The sequence below is a fragment of the Ascidia mentula genome, chromosome 5 (assembly GCF_947561715.1).
Source record: "Ascidia mentula chromosome 5, kaAscMent1.1, whole genome shotgun sequence".
NCBI classification, from domain to species: domain Eukaryota; kingdom Metazoa; phylum Chordata; class Ascidiacea; order Phlebobranchia; family Ascidiidae; genus Ascidia; species Ascidia mentula.
The window spans coordinates 22,226,461-22,242,543 of NC_138570.1; the positions used below are offsets into that span (position 1 = coordinate 22,226,461).

Sequence of the window (16,083 nt, forward strand, 5' to 3'; positions counted from 1 at the left end):
CTTCTATTCAAGACTTCAATGATGGTAAAAAAATGTTCGTCAAATGTTTATTTAATCTACCAAAGTTCAATGTGTCTGACTTACATGCAACTTCCACCGTGCCTACAGGGGTTATTCTCACACTCATTGATGTTGACTTCGCAGTTTTTCCCAGTGAACCCTTTTGTACAAGAACATCTACGCATAGAAATCGTCAATAATAATGGACGGTGGTCGTTAAAACGTACACAGTTACTTGTATTTTGCTTCTTCAGGTTGTGAACATGTTCCCTGGTTAAAACAAGGAAAACTCATGCACTCGTTGACGTCACTCTCACACGTGACTCCTTCCCAACCCGACCTTTGACGTCATCAAAACGATTATCGACTTTATATGGATATAATGTCTACTTACCGACACAAACACACAAAACCATTAACTTTGTCGTCACAGAGACCATTATGACGACACGGAGAACTGGAACATTCGTCATAATTATCCTCGCAGTTCAAACCGACGAATCCGGGCGGACAAACACACGAGTATCTGATGAAATGGAAACTTAACTCGCAACCTTGTAACTCACATAGAAATCTTACCGGTCCACGTGGTCAACGCACCGCCCATCATTTCTACACGGACTCGACCCACATTCGTTAATATCTACGTCACAATGGGTCCCCGAATATCCTGGCATGCAATTACATCTATATTGGTTGACGTCATCAACGCACGATGCTCCATTCAAACACGGGTGTGAATTGCATTCGTCAATATCTGAACAAACACGCCAACAAAATCGATGAAACACGTCACACTAGTGATTGTGACGTCATACTTATATCACAAGTTGTCCCTGTAAATCCTTCTGAGCATTGGCAGGAAAATAAACCGACATTTGGTGTGACGCAACTCCCCCCGTTCACGCATGGATTGCTTGCGCATTCATCCGTGTCCGCCCTACGAAGAGGAAATAAATTACATGACGACGCTGGGATTCGAACCCGCGTTATTCTGTTTACAAATCTTGATTCAGATTTACTACTGGCGTTTGCTAGAAGTGCAAAAGTGCCACGGACCACTGTGGATTCCTTGTGAATGTACTTTTGCAACTTACTGGCATCTGTGCCCACTGAATCCATCCTCGCATTCACAGTGATAACCACCAACCAAATCCACACATATACCGTTATTTTCACATGGATTGGACCAGCACTCATCCACATTATGTTCACATTCTTTGCCCGCGAAACCTTTGTTACATGAACACCTGTGAAATACTTGATAAATTCCATCGAACAATTTGTCCAGTTCACAAACCTGAAGTCGGTTCCGATCGTTCTACAACTTCCTCCATGTAGGCATGGTGACGTCATACAGGGGTCTTCTACGTCACAATTCGATCCAACCCAACCTTTGTCACAATCGCAAGCGTACCTTTAAGGTGGACACGCGACAAAGAATAATTTAAAATCTGTGGAATCGGCATAACATATTTCGATAACTTTACTTTGTATTACTCCAAGGTCATACAAAGTAAAGACAATAACAAGGTCATTCACCCATTCTCATTTTGTCGACAGTTTCCATTTTCACATGGATTCGCCGAACACGGGTCTGATCCACTCTGAAAAGTTTTTGAAGGTTAAACCTGAAGTTTTCCAACTATTTCGTGTGTGCTCTCACCCCCTCCAATGATCTTCGATTTCGTTTCGAATTCACAAGTGACGTCATCATTTTGTTAAACCCCCCTGCAAATGACGTCATTGTGTAAATAAAAATGAACGACATGACGGTGATGGTAGCGCAGAGCAAAAGTGGATTAATGACGTAACGTTGCCATTTCGCTCCTGACGTCATCATGGCTGAGCGGCGTGTGTGTGTGGAGGGTGGGGGGGGATTGACTCGGGTTAAACCACTTGTACGTGGAGTGTTATCTCCTGGTGGACGCGGTCATTTCGATCGATCGTTGTCATGGTTACAAAGTGATTCTACAAATCTCGACGCGTGCCACACAAGTGGATGAGCGGAAAGAATGTTTCGAGTTTGCAGATTTCTGTTGCTATTGGTTACGTTGTTTAGATGATTCAAACAAATAGAATTATCGAATGTGCAAACGTTGATCGGACAATTCACAAATATCAGCAATAAAATAAGTTTAAACAAACTTTCTTATTCCTTAGCTGGAAATCCAACGAATAAAACTTATATCTCCTTCGAACAAATAACAAAAAAGGTTTTCCTGCTCCTCGTCCTCCGAAACTCCTCTGTTCTCCACGATTTGTTTTAAAATCGAAGCAAAAACTATCGGACGACTTAAAGTTTTGAGGTTGAACATAAAAATTAAACCTGAGCTCTGTTCCCAACTGCGCTTATCGCGTTAATTCGTTCGAGCGCTCTGACTTCGCCACTTTGTCGAATTAAGACAAAAGCCGCGAGAGTTCGCTTGAGGGTCCTCACCCCCCACTCTCCCACCAGTCACACCATTATGACGTCATAAAGCCGTAAAGGATTCCAACGCGATTTTAATTGTTTCAAGTTGCTTGGGTGGCATCAGTGCCATTTGTTTCATAGCGAAATAATTTCTGTGGAAACAAAATTAACAAATTTCAGCATGTGAAAAGGAAATGAAAATAAATGATAATTTCTACCGAATTTTTTATATCTTTCAGATTCAAACGAACCCCCGTCAGTTTTGCATTGATCTTGGTCAGATTATTACTGAATAATCTCTCCTGTTGTGGCGTATGACGTCACACAGTCAGACCCTAAATGACCTCTTTTACCACATAAGCGGCAGATAATCCTTTAATCACCCTTTTCCGTTATTAGCCTTCCTCAAATTACCGATAATTTTAAACTGAATGTGAAATTCTAGAACGTTTGTTTGTCGAGGAGCGGATCGATAAACAAATTAATGAATCGCTCATTTAGTTCGAATGGGTTTATTAGAAATGGTTTAGCGGCAGGGCGGTCACTTTTCCCTGCTGTGATTGATTTCAGTGAGCAGGGCAGGATGGCTTTCTCAAATGTTCACAAGTTGTAACGTGTTTGCAGAAATATTGGACAGGTTGTGTGTTCTTGTTGTGTTTTCATGCATTTCAATGTTTACGGCAGAACTTTGCATTCTTGAAGCAAAGTTGGCGCCTGTGAAATATTTAGGTGTTTGTGAAATCAATGAAGGTCGCATCAAAATGACCGACAAGTTCCAGTTTAAAACTTGATTGTGGCTTCTGCAGTTTAATGTTAGAATGGTTTCCACGGGACAACATATGTCAGCTCCATAAGCTAAGGAATTATTGATCATGGATAAAGACGCGGCCCAGGTCCAATTGCTTTGTTCTTTCCAAGTTATTTATTTACATTTCCTCAGGTAGGTCTGGTACAGATTCCAGTAACTAAATAATTGCAAAGCAGCAATTTCAACTTTCGGGAAAAAAGTCAGCGGGAATATGAGTCGATATTCCAGGGCAATTTGTTGTCGTTTCCCGAGATTTTTGATCAATGTAAAACCCCACAAAGAATTGAAAAAGATTTTAGAAAGATTGAGAAAATACTCGGAAATCATTTCCATGATTAAAGTTGGAATGAAATGAGGTCAGTTTGCGTTGGTGGGGAGAAATGTTCCCTCGGTCGATATTCGGCCGAAACTTGAATGAAATTTCACTTCCAGTTTAGTGTAAACAGGGAATTTCCCCCATGTAGCTGACGTATCACCAGATTTGTAGATGAGCTAGTAGGAAAACTTGTGTGTGGTTTTAGCTTGAAAGTCTCATAAGTGAAGAATGAACCAATGTGAAGGTATTCTCCGATTGTAGATTTTTGTGTTAACTCTAAAACAACATCAACTAGGTTTTCTACGCCATTCAGAACGACTTTATTATCTTTGTTCTGGCGTTTAAGAAATAGATTATGACGTCACAGTCACAGGAAAACGCGCATTGTTTCGGGAAAGTAAAACATCTTGGATCTGGAAGGTTTGCTAAAGTTTCTTTGCTCGAGAAGAATGAAACGTCAACCTCGGTGACGTCACCAACATCGGTTAATACGGATTCTAACAAAGTTTACACGACGTCAGTGGGTGAGCGACATTCTTAACACATTCTGTATCAATCTGCTTGTTTTGACAACTTCGACTCTTACAGACTTGCCGGCCACCGGAAGCACGTGTAAATGTGATGACCTTGAACAACGTTACGTCGCCCTGAAGCGAATTAGTCGTCGTTACCAATCAAAACGCGGGTTTCAACGAGAGATCCAATCACAGGCCGCCACGTCTGATCATCCATGCGTGACCAAACTCATGACTGCATTTGTTTACCAAACAGAAACAGAATTTGGTTTAGGACTAGAATATTCGCCCTGTGGTAACCTTACAACGTACGTCACACCTGGAGTGGGGTTACCCGAAGTCATCGTGAAATCGTGCGTCGTACAGGTAACATTTGATGTAATTTGCCTGTAAATACAGTTTAACTTATGTTAGGGGAAGCGGAAAATTAAACCATGCAGTATTTAAACGATTGGCTTTTTTCTGGTTCCTTCAAAACTGCTAGTTTTGGCGCTTTTTGTCGTGTTGTTTGGCTCTAAACAAAAAAAATATTCTGGCACCCCTGTATTGAGGATGTTTGGTTGAGGGTTGAACCAACATTAATATTAGCTTGTCCTACTTTGAAAGAAAATCGGTTTCAAGCTCTGAAAAATACGAATTCGCTGCCAATTTTATCAGTTAGATTAATCACGTGATTCAAATGAGCCAATTATATTGATTTGTTTTGCAGTGAGTCAGCATACGATCGATTGCTTAATTAGGTTCTGGCGTAAAGTTAGTCAGCATTAAATACTGGTGCCAGTAATTAAAATATTTAAATGTAATTAAAAACCTAATTAACGTAAATGTTAATGATCCTGTTCGTTAAAAACAAATCTACTTTTTAAATCATGACGAATTAAAACTTTTAAACCGAGTTACAATGACCTTCAAATGTCCTCAAACATACACGTGTTCCTGTTGCCTATGGTTACGTACAAAAATTCTATCAGAAGTTTCAGTGAGTTTCTCTTCTCCGCAGATATCCCATGCGCTGCAGTACATCCACAACAGAAACTTCGCCCACCTAGATTTAAAGCCCGAAAACATTTTAATCCATGACAGCGATTCTTTTCACGTCAAACTCTGCGACTTTGGTGGCGCAAGAGAGCTTGGAACCTCAGCCCCTCAAATCGATTCTGTTTTCTGTACCCCCTATTCACCACCGGAATTGTTACGTCATAAAGTAACACATCGGCGTTGCCAGGAAACATCCGAGGTATAATTGTGTAGAAATTAATCGTCACGCATCAATTCCCACGCGACAAGTGATAATGACCTCAATCACCTCAAATTTATTGAAGGAAGAAGTTTGCGCCCTCTCGCACCACCCAGCGGACAGAAACAGACTGATGTGTCGCAAGCGTTTCGCAGGGAAATCCCCAACGGGCCATGAAGGTCACTCGTCGGTCAAAGCGCAACCCCGGGATTCCCCCGACAAACCTATGTTCATGGTCAAGGAAAGTTGTGATGTTTGGTCACTAGGGGTGCTCGTCATGTTTCTTATATCGGGGGAAACCCCGTGGAGCAGACCTTGTTGGTCCGATCTCGGCTTTAAGGAATTTACTCTGTGGAGAAAAGGGGATTTTTCGATTATCCCCAGAATATTCGAGAAACACTTTACTGACTGGTCACGTGAGCTACTGGTTGGGGTCATGAACCCTAACCCGGGGTCAAGATGGGATTTTCAAGTGTTTCGCAGTCTTATGTGCAAAGATTGGAGGTTAATCCAGGTCAAGTGGACTTCAAACAATTTCCCGCTCTTTTGTAATCCGCTAGATGTCGCTGATAGCAACAAATGTTCCAAATGTTTTTGTGTCGGATCAAAATGTCTTTGTAAGTTCATATGATTTCTATTGCCCTTAAACACAGAAGGTGGTGAAGGATTGCGACACCTGCCGGGGTAAACATTTGCCCTCAAACATTTGCACTTAATCACTTCCATGTCGTTGTCGAATGCACTCATGCGTATCATGTGAATTACACGTGAATGTTCGTCTGTCTTTGTTGCCTTTATGACGAACGCTAACCTCGAGAATGTGTTAATGCCATCATGACATCGCCCCACCCCACCCGCTCTGCTAAGTTGATACATCGTTTGTGTGTGGAATAATTTTCCATCGCACCAAACAGTCAGCCCTCTCCTCCTCCAAACCAACAATATCCGATAATTTTCCAACCAATTTCAACCTGAATTCTCGAACAAATCAAGGCAGAAGAGGTGATTTGTCATAGGAAGTTGTTGCTTTCAAGTTTATTTTGAACAAGGAAATCTGAAACCTTTCTGATTCAAAGTAAATTCAAAACTTGATTTATTCAAAAAAACCTCCGTAAAAACTTTTATGTTGAGAATTTTTCTCGTTGCTAGGATCGGAATTATTCAAATTAAGATAAAATGTTTCAGTTAAAGTCTGATATTAATAATGTATAATGCAAGTAGTTTGTTGCTGCAAAATACAGACCGTTATTTATTCATGAAGTTTGACACCCTGTAATTTTCGAGGCTGCAACAAAAATAACTTCGTCCAAAGGATTTTGAAAGATATGGAAATGAACAAGCGTAGTATGACGTCATAGACACATTTATCTGTTACATAGATACCATATTTATATCTTTATGTTTGTGAGTTTTCACTGAAACTGCACCAACCAACGTGACAATAAGCAACAGTCGTGTCACACAAGACGATCATGCTTTTGTGACGTCACAGTAGCGCTAGTATCAACTGACAGAATTGGTTTGTTTGAAAAAAATGCAGGTTTGTTTTATTATTGGATGTTTTGATTAACATTCTTGTATATGTCGTTGTAGTTTTCGTAAACAAAGATGACGTTTGAGTGACGTAAATACAGGATAGGGGAGTTTAAACACACCAGGAACTGGTTGCAACCTAACTTACATGAGCCAAGATATCTTGCATAATTGCGGTTAATATGATTGGTTATAACAGAAGTTATTTTGCAAGAATGTTGGCATTTGTTTTATAATCAGGGTTCTATCAGCGTGAACTAAAATTAAACACGTATTTTGAAGTATAAGCACGACAACCTTGTATGTAGTTGCTATACTATCTAACCTTTAGCTGCAGAAGGTACCAAACATTAAGCTTCCTTGTTTACCACGTGTCCGCAAGACTCTGTGTGACGTCATATTGATAGATTGTTTCCGCTTCATAGTCGATTGATTAATGATGTTTTGACTTGAATGAGCGGGAAATATGCTTCGCCATGCGAGCAGCAGTGATTTGGTAAACTTTGAAAAGTTGTTTATGTTGTAAAGCGCAACAATGCATTTTATAAGGCGTTTATTTACAATTGCAAAGTTTTTATTTAACGTCGTAAAAAACTTTAACTAAATATTACATATTTTTATTAAAACTGTGGTGTGTTCATATCCATTAAAATACACAAACCAGGTTAGAAGGGAATAAACATGACTTGGTGTAAGTGGAATTACCACAAATGCTACAAACACGCACTTATTGTTTTTTGCACTCATTACGACCCCCTCCGGCTATCGCATCGCGGCGTTCGTGTGCAGATTGTTCGTTATTCTTCTTCTACTTCGCTTCCTTTGCGGCAGCCGAATGCGCTCGGCACAAGTTAGCTGGTGATGGGTGGAAAGTATTCAGGATTTAGTCAGAATTAAATTCTTTGCTGTTTCAACAACTTGAGCAAAAGGCGCAGTGTGCAGGTGGACGAAGTCTGAGCTGCCATAAAAACTTTTGTAACTTCAGGGACGACTTGGTTTATTCTGCAAACTATGAGAAAGGTTTTGGTTGCTTTCAAATTATTGCAATATGTTTTGTTGTAGTTTAACCATCTCAGTCGAACAATGAGAAGTTTATTTTGTGTTTTTCTGTCGTTTGGGGTTGGATCTTGTTACAGTGCAGCGATTCAATGTAAGTTTGTGTTCTAAATTTAACTTTTCAATTAAAGTTGGTTTTTCCGATTCGCATTTTTTTAAATATTTCTGTCGTCTTCAAATAATGTCAGCATAAAAACTTTCCTGGACATTTCTTGCTCGAATATTCCAGGCTGGAAAACATAACCCGACAACTTGGTGAATTATTAATGTTAAAACCACTTCAATAAATACAACACCTTCACAACTTCTTCATTACTCGTCGAAAATAAATCAATTTTACGTTTGCAGCAAACTTGACGGAATGCAAGCAGGAATATGACGTCAACATTGGAAAGTTAGTGGGTGAGTATCTGAATTTTCGTCACCGATGAAAATAAACCGTCTGAAAGAAAACTTCATTTAAAGCCAACTTCGTTTAAATATGACTGAATATTGTTTCAGCTTCTGAAGGAGTTTCCACCGTTTCGTCAATTCTTCGCCTTTTCTTTAACGATCTCGATCTGAACGATAATAACCTCGTCAGTGCATCAGAAATTGCCATCAGATTAGAATCGGCCGGTTTGGGTAAGTATTGGGGATTTCCCAGGGGCAAGCTTGTTACAAATTCTCTAAAGTGTCGACAAAAAAGTTTATTTATCGAATATTAATAAAAAGGATGTTTTCCGACATTACCGCTTTTTGTTTTTTTGTCAAAACTTCCTTCTTTATTTCAGTGGAAAACAACGAAATGTCGAAGATTTTGCCGCAGCTTCAGACGTGGGTTGATACTGGGTCACTAGATGGCGACTCCGAGTTGAACCTGGATGAATTTGTGGGTCTCGTCGATTCGACAATCGGCCAAGTATCAGGTGCACAGAAGCAACATAAGTTTACTTGGTGACTCCCCAACTCTTTGTCACTATCAACATACTTTGGGGATAATGTTTGTTATTATGTTTATTGTTGCAACCAAACACACCCAGGGAAGGAGATTTGCCACAATTGCGTGTAAGAACATTTTATATTCAAGTTTTATTTTCCTTAGCGATTCCACGTAGCAACATGATGGATGCGGAATTCTCCATCTGTTCCTTCATCAACAACAAGATGACGAAGTTGATGACAGCTTACAAAGGTTGGTTCAAACCTTGACTGCTTTTAAATTTGAATGAATACTAAATATTATTTTTCCAGATATTTCGAAGTGCGTGACAGAAATGAAGTCTGAGCAAATCTCACTCTTGTGTAAGTTTCTCTCATTTTCATCAATTTTCTCCAGCAATGTCATAGAACACCACTCTAATATTAGTGACGTAAGGCTTAGTAACAATTGCATCATTATTACGTAAATCTTTAGCCACTGGAACCAAGCGGATGATCGTAAATGTTTGGAAAGCCACGTTTAAAACTCTTGACCAAAATTCTGATGGTTTGATTGACAGAAATGAAATGCAGGACGCCTACGATTTCTACAAGAATTCAGTAAGTTGGCTTGTTACATAATCCATGACTTCAGAGTCAGGTTAATTGCTTTTGGGTAAATGTTGACGTCATCGTTACGCATTGTTTTCAGTCTTTAAGATTATTGTTGTTGTCGGATTGGGGAAAAATGTAAAAATTGTTCAACTTTTCAGAACAAAAACGTCACAAAACCATTGGAGGCAATCATGCGGAACGACAGTTACACGTCGACAGAATTTTTCTCAAAGATTCATGACCTCATGTTCGGTGAGTTCACAAAATCACCGACAATACAAAATCGTGACGTCATTGCTTGTTTAGGATCGTCTAGTGACGGAATGTGGGGTGATATCACGACCATCAATCAACTGTATGGTGATTGTGCGGTTTGTTTCGTATTTCGCAGTGGTAGAAATGACGTCATCAACTGGGTGACGAAGAACATGAAATGTTCAGATTTATTCGAGGATTCGTTACAGGAGTGAGTCTCCTTTATTTCCTTCAAGTTGTTATTTATATTTTCCTTCAAATTTTACGTCACAGAACTCTCGGTAAGGATTCGTCTGTTGCCCCTGGTTACATATTCGCACTTGCTGACGTCAACAAAAACGGCATTGTTACGTCACAAGAGATGAATAGTCTTGTCAATCAGGCACGAGGCAACAATAAGTTCCAACTATCGAAGTTAACAAACGAGAAGGTTATGACGTCACTGGTACTAAGTAACATGACGCGCATCCTTCCTGATCACGTGGTCAAGGTCAAAGTTCACACAGCGGGTAATTGATTCAAATACTTAAGAAATTGTGACGAAAATATAAAATGTTAATTTTAGACGATTTCGAGATTTCTTCACTTTCTTGCCAACAACAAGAAGCTTGGAACGAGTTTTGTCTCACAACGATTGATGCACTTCACTCGTTTCCAACAATGCTAAACAATAACGAGCCTACACCGAACAATGTGAAGACAACTCCAACAACAGTCATAGACGATTGTTACAAAATAATAAAAGAAGAATTGGAAAAACCTGATCTGCATATTACCCCAAAACTCATGGAAATATTTCATAAACTCCAGGAAATTATTCCAAAACCAGAAACAACAACGTCACAAACGTCTTCAAGCACCGTAATGACGCCATCAATCATGCAAGCCACTACGTCATCAACATCCGAAACACAAACCAATGTAACTAAAACTTTACAAACGTCATCAGTTACAACTGTAGCAAATAGCAAAAGTGACGGAACCAACGTGACGTCAGCTCCGCCAGTACTCGCTGACGTAGTGCGTGACGTCATAAACGACTTGAGCAAACAGAATGTGAGTGCATCTGGAGATGTGATCAACAACGAGCTTCAACAGTTGAATATAAATCCAGGTAAAAAGGGGAATACCCTCCTCACTGAGGAAGAGCGCCAACTACTGGAATTACTGACAAACTACGACTCGAAAATTCACGAAAACGAAATCCCGGCAACCAGCGTTGTCATGGTGACCAAATCGCGAAATATGACAAAGGAAGAAATGGAGTTACAAGAATTGCTTAAAGATGTTATTGGATGAAAACGTCGCGAGAATTCTGGGTTTTCCCCTATGTTACAACTTGTTCCGAGGACATCATATGTTGGTGTGATTTCTATGTATCCGACTCTTCTAGCGTTAAAGCATTGCTAAATATTTTCCTTGCATAAAGATAGCATGGCTTATGTTACGATAGTTCGTGAATGTTTGGGTGACTCAGCAGTTTAACAACCCTGTCATGTTGCGAACGAAGTTAAGGACATGGATTTTATTCCTTAAAATACAAACCAACATCTGTACAATCAACTACAATATCTACGGAACTTAAAAACAAATCATACAGTGACATCACAATTGGTATTGGCAACGTCACAAACGTTTTGGTCAGCTACGTGATGGCAATCGGTTTCACTGGGAAAGGGCTAGCAGCGGAATATGATTTCTGTGTTAAGTAGGAAAATATATTTTGTGGCTACAAATTGGTTGCCATAGCAGCAGTAAACAAGGGCAAGTTCAGTGGAGGGAGCAGCAAAATGTTTTGGTGTAAAGCAGGTCAAACGGTCACGTGTTTGTGATGTGACAAATAAAGGTTGTGACGTAATGAAAGCTACAATAAAGGCACAGCAGGAGATACCTTGATGCCAAATACTTGACAAATTTACAAACATTTACAAAAAATACGTAGAGGTAGAAAAATATATTTTCTGCCAACATCTCACAAGAAACGAAAGTACAGATTTGATGGGAATGGAACACAAGGTTTGATATTTGTGCAAGCAAAGTAAGAACAAGGGAACAACATGATTTGCTTCGGGGAAAAAACACACCTTAAAAAATATTTGCTACAAAAGTTTGTGGCGGGGTTTGAACGGTCGGTCTTTAGATTGGAGAAGGGTTGACAAGCAGAAGATAAGATCTTGCAGCTGCGGTCATGGATTGTTGGTCGTTCGTCCTCCCGCATGCGATCGTTTCCCAAGCCGAGTTAAGCTGGGGATAAACAAAATTGAACTTTTTAAGGTGAAAGTTTCAAACTCAGATGAATGGGGAATATTTTAATGGTCGCAATTTTTCATAATTAAGATTTCAGGTTAGAAATCAACCAAAATAACAACTTGTCAACATTTGAACGCCGACATTCAAACCAAGCACAGAACAACTAGTTGGTGACTCTTCGTTCGATATTCAATCGATTCCCTGTGATGCACTGATCCACTTTGTTCTGACCGAGGTCGATTGAATAAAGATTCAACATAAACTTAAACAAAATTACTAACCTGGATATTTTCTTTGGGCTTTTTTCTTTTTCCCATCACCGTCGGTTTCATCAGCGATTGGAACGATGACGTTGATGACATCAGAGACGATGACGTCACTGTAAGATCTGAATCCTCATCAGCAAAAAATCGACTAAAATCATCGTCGATGAGGTCATCATTGTATGGCGCCATCTGCTGGTGATACTCGTCCAGAATTGTTTCGACACTTGAAGGCGCTTGTGAGTCATCGAGGGGAGTTTTAGGATGTTCCGGGGTGGGGAAAGCCCCTACACCAGGTTCGCGTTTCGGGGGAAAAAGTAGGGAGGGGCCAAATGTGGGGGGAGGAACCTCCTGAAAATATCCCGGCTTTTAGAATTTCAAACAATTAGCCAAGTTTTTATTTAGAATCTGTTTTTTTACAACAGATCATTGAACTTTATTAAAACCGAATCCAACTCACAATTTCGCTCCTCACAATTCCATTTTTAGTTGAAACTTGACAATTAATGTTCGGCAAACGAGTCTTCATCCAGTCGTCGCCTAGCAACAATGCTTTACGTACGCGATCCGGCTGCAATGACGTAACAGGTGTGTTAAAACAATGGATTTGTTACGGAAACAGACAGTTCATTCAAGTAGCGACGAGTTTCGATCAGTTCGTAAATTCAATGTGATTGTGATGTCACAAACCTTAGCGTCGATAGTTCGCGCTCTTTTGGGTTTGGGTTCAAGTTGAATTTTTTCTTCCCTGTTTATCATCTCAAACAAATCATCGAGGGAATTCGGCGTGTCAGTCTGAACATACGGATTGTTTTATAAAAATTATACATAATACAGTGACGTCATACCATTTTTATGGGTCCGTGTTTCATGACTTGGGCGGCCATGGCGTTCTTGAATGGGGTCGGGGTTCTAGGAACGGATTGGGCGATTGTTCGACACAAAGCAGGGGTCGAACCTCTGCAAGGGTGGAGATTAATACAGGGTTCATTCCTTGCTAATAACACGGACTTACTCTTGATTTTCCTTATTTCCACCTTTCGGGGATAGGAGGGTTTGACCTTTGACTGGGGTGGAGGTCAATGAAGGGTCAGGGATGCCCGGCATCGGTCCATTCATGAACTGAAGTAAACCAGGGGATTAATTTAGATCAAAATCTCAGTTGAAAATTTCAAACCTGCGACGGTGAAAATGGCAGAGTTTTAATCGGAGTCGATTTGTTCGGGGATTTGGATGGAAACAATGTTGATGACGACATAAATGGTTTGACGTCATCGAGTCTCAGACTCTCCAGATCGGGAGGGTGGTTGCCCGGTCGGGGGTTATTCGAGGTCACAAGGGTGGGGTTACCGGAGGTCAATGGCAGTTGCTGGAAATTTCATTAGTGAGTTTGTTGGAAACAAATTTTTTCAACAGAAAATTCCTCCAATTTCATATCTTAAATTTACCTGGTTTTGTGACGAAATAGGGGGCAAGTGTGACGCACAACTTGCGATTGTTCCACAGTTGGTGGATCCAATTATTTCATCTGAAAACATAAAATTCTAGATTTATTATCAATATGAAACACGTGATAAGCAACTGACCAATAAGGGCATCGGTGATGTCATCGTTTGTAAGAGGGGGGGTTTCGTCAGTCATCAGAAGTTTTCGTGAAACTTTACTTGACTCGTTGCTATGGACACCGACCTGGTTGCTATGGGTCAAGCATGACCTGGGGTTAACTTGTTTCCGAGGATGACGTTTTCTACAAAATAAACATAAGTCACGTTGACGTCACCAATTACGTGATTGATGATCCCACCTCTTCAAGATGGTTGGAGGCGAGAGGAACTTGCTCGCCGTGGAGGACATAATCGGGATTAGAGCGTTCTGATTGGCTGATCGAGTGAGGGAGGCCACGTTCCTACTTGTAAGTCGGATGTCTGTAAAACACAATAAACTGAAACCACAAAATCTCCACTTAAATTCCTCAACTTACCGGTTCTACCATTCTTCATGTGGGTGAACTTGATTGGGGTCACCACACTGGTGCTCTCTTGCGCCACCAAGCCTTTACTTTGCGTCCATGATGACGCATCCTGGGTAAACACCAGATGTGAAATCCTGTACATAAGTATGAAGTTTATGGCTTACCTTAATATCAGGGAGTCGGATAATATTCATTCCTTTGAAGGGAGAAAGAGATTGAGCTCCGGAAATATCAACGAGCTGATAATCTTCACCATCTCCATTGTTCTGTAACAATTACTACGTCATTTCGTGCCTATGACGCAACAAACGAGAGTAACCTTGATTTACGAACCTGGGAATAATCATGGTCTTGTGACAACATAAATGAAGCATTCTGATTGGTCGAATCCATGCCCATGCTTGACGGAGCGTAAACTTGGAACTGACCAACCACGTTTGAGTAGTGAGTCTACGTCACAGCATAAAGGTTAAACAGTAACTGACGTCATGAAATGGTGACGTTTCAAACACACCTGTGGGTCCCATTGTGGTAGTACTGGATGACGTGACAATGAACCGAGTCTTTCCATTATATATGGGGGGATGGGACCGGATAGATAACCTTCATTTTCAACCTTCCTTTTCATCGTTGAGTTCCAGTGATTTTTGATCGCGTTGTCGGTTCTGGTTTAAACAAAACCAGCTTCAATATCATTCGCGTTTCACCGCTTATAAATATTTCAAAGGCGTTCATTCATTAATTGTGTCAAATATTTTATGAAGTGCATGTGGCGGGATTCGAACCCACAACCTGTGAGTTTACCTGCCAGGTAGAAGTTTAGCGATTTCCGCCCATCTGTTTCCCAGTCTCTTGTGAGCCTCGAATATGACCCTATCTTCTTCTTCACTCCAAGCACATTTCTTGATGTCAGGGTTCAGGTGGTTGTGCCACCTTCAAGTTCAAAGAAAATGTTTTCGTGAAAATAAACCTGCTTAGATCACAACTCAATACAGTACAGGTTGACAAATAAACGCCTACCTCTCACGACACTGTTTGCCGATCCTTCCCTTTAGATGCTTGGATATAAGAGACCACTTCTTGGGTCCGTACTTCTTGACAAGTTCCACCACCAGGTCATCTTCCTCCTTCGTCCATGGACCTTTGATGAGATCCGGACTCAAAACCTTCTGCCACCTCTGTAGACATTGGACGTCCGAACGATCCTAGAAATATTTGTTGCCAAAAAAATTGCAAAACTTATTTTCCCACAAGGGAACAAACCTCAAAAAAGGAGGCGATTTTTTGAAAGTCATCGATTCCGTGCTGATCAACCAAACTTTTAAGTTTCCCATCCTCATCTGGACTCCACCGGGATTTGCTGATTCTCTTTGAATGACCGCTGCCTATTATGCCTGGAGAACAAATGACGTCATCACCAACCGATGTTTCTCCCTCACATAAATATGATTTCCATGCGCTCGTATATGATTTCTATACACACCTTGAGTGCTTGTGAAAATATGAGTCGTCTTCGATTCATAATCGTGGTCACACATGGATGAACATGAGTCTTCCGATGACGCCGGATTTGACGTCATTGAGTCCATACGAAACATCCTGCCGCGCGCGTCCATTACGTCATTCTGGTGGTGACGCAATGAATCCATGACATCACGATTCAGTTCATATTGCGATGGGCGAACAACGGTAAGCATTTCCCGTCAGATTTTATTGACAAGAAATCTTTTAAGATTCCTGTAAAACAAGAGTTTGCTTCAAAATTCATTTAATCAGAAATGAAATAAACACGGTGAACAACAATAACATGTAGACAAGTCCAACACTGTCCACTGCAACGTCATCAACTATTGTGATGTCACAGACAAGTCTGAGCACGTCAGAATAATAATAAACATCTCGCGTTACTGTGATCTGAGGATGCCTATTATTACGTTCCTTCACAAGACA

General features: G+C 40.5%; 3 protein-coding genes across 3 annotated transcripts; 2 read left to right on the forward strand and 1 right to left on the reverse strand.

Moving 5' to 3' along the window:
• Positions 1–3,892: 3,892 nt before the first annotated feature.
• Positions 3,893–5,920, forward strand: LOC145903244 (serine/threonine-protein kinase SBK1-like). Its single transcript, XM_082991308.1, has 4 exons — positions 3,893–4,061; positions 4,126–4,418; positions 5,053–5,289; positions 5,375–5,920. The coding sequence occupies exons 1-4, from the start codon at positions 3,893–3,895 to the stop codon at positions 5,918–5,920; spliced, it is 1,245 nt and encodes a 414-aa protein (XP_082847434.1).
• A 1,819-nt stretch (positions 5,921–7,739) lies between these two features.
• Positions 7,740–10,951, forward strand: LOC145901320 (uncharacterized). Its single transcript, XM_082988949.1, has 11 exons — positions 7,740–7,972; positions 8,227–8,280; positions 8,380–8,502; positions 8,652–8,786; positions 8,963–9,052; positions 9,112–9,162; positions 9,275–9,399; positions 9,552–9,645; positions 9,700–9,859; positions 9,922–10,157; positions 10,214–10,951. The coding sequence occupies exons 1-11, from the start codon at positions 7,906–7,908 to the stop codon at positions 10,945–10,947; spliced, it is 1,869 nt and encodes a 622-aa protein (XP_082845075.1). The 5' UTR covers positions 7,740–7,905; the 3' UTR covers positions 10,948–10,951.
• An 803-nt stretch (positions 10,952–11,754) lies between these two features.
• Positions 11,755–15,866, reverse strand: LOC145901319 (transcriptional activator Myb-like). The gene is made up of 18 exons (XM_082988948.1): positions 15,617–15,866; positions 15,397–15,527; positions 15,154–15,338; positions 14,938–15,066; positions 14,648–14,798; positions 14,467–14,583; positions 14,298–14,399; positions 14,143–14,242; positions 13,966–14,086; positions 13,748–13,908; positions 13,610–13,689; positions 13,339–13,530; positions 13,177–13,283; positions 13,010–13,121; positions 12,852–12,956; positions 12,622–12,732; positions 12,180–12,512; positions 11,755–11,892 (listed from the first exon to the last, which is right to left on the reverse strand). The coding sequence occupies exons 1-18, from the start codon at positions 15,828–15,830 to the stop codon at positions 11,785–11,787; spliced, it is 2,559 nt and encodes an 852-aa protein (XP_082845074.1). The 5' UTR covers positions 15,831–15,866; the 3' UTR covers positions 11,755–11,784.
• Positions 15,867–16,083: the final 217 nt, after the last annotated feature.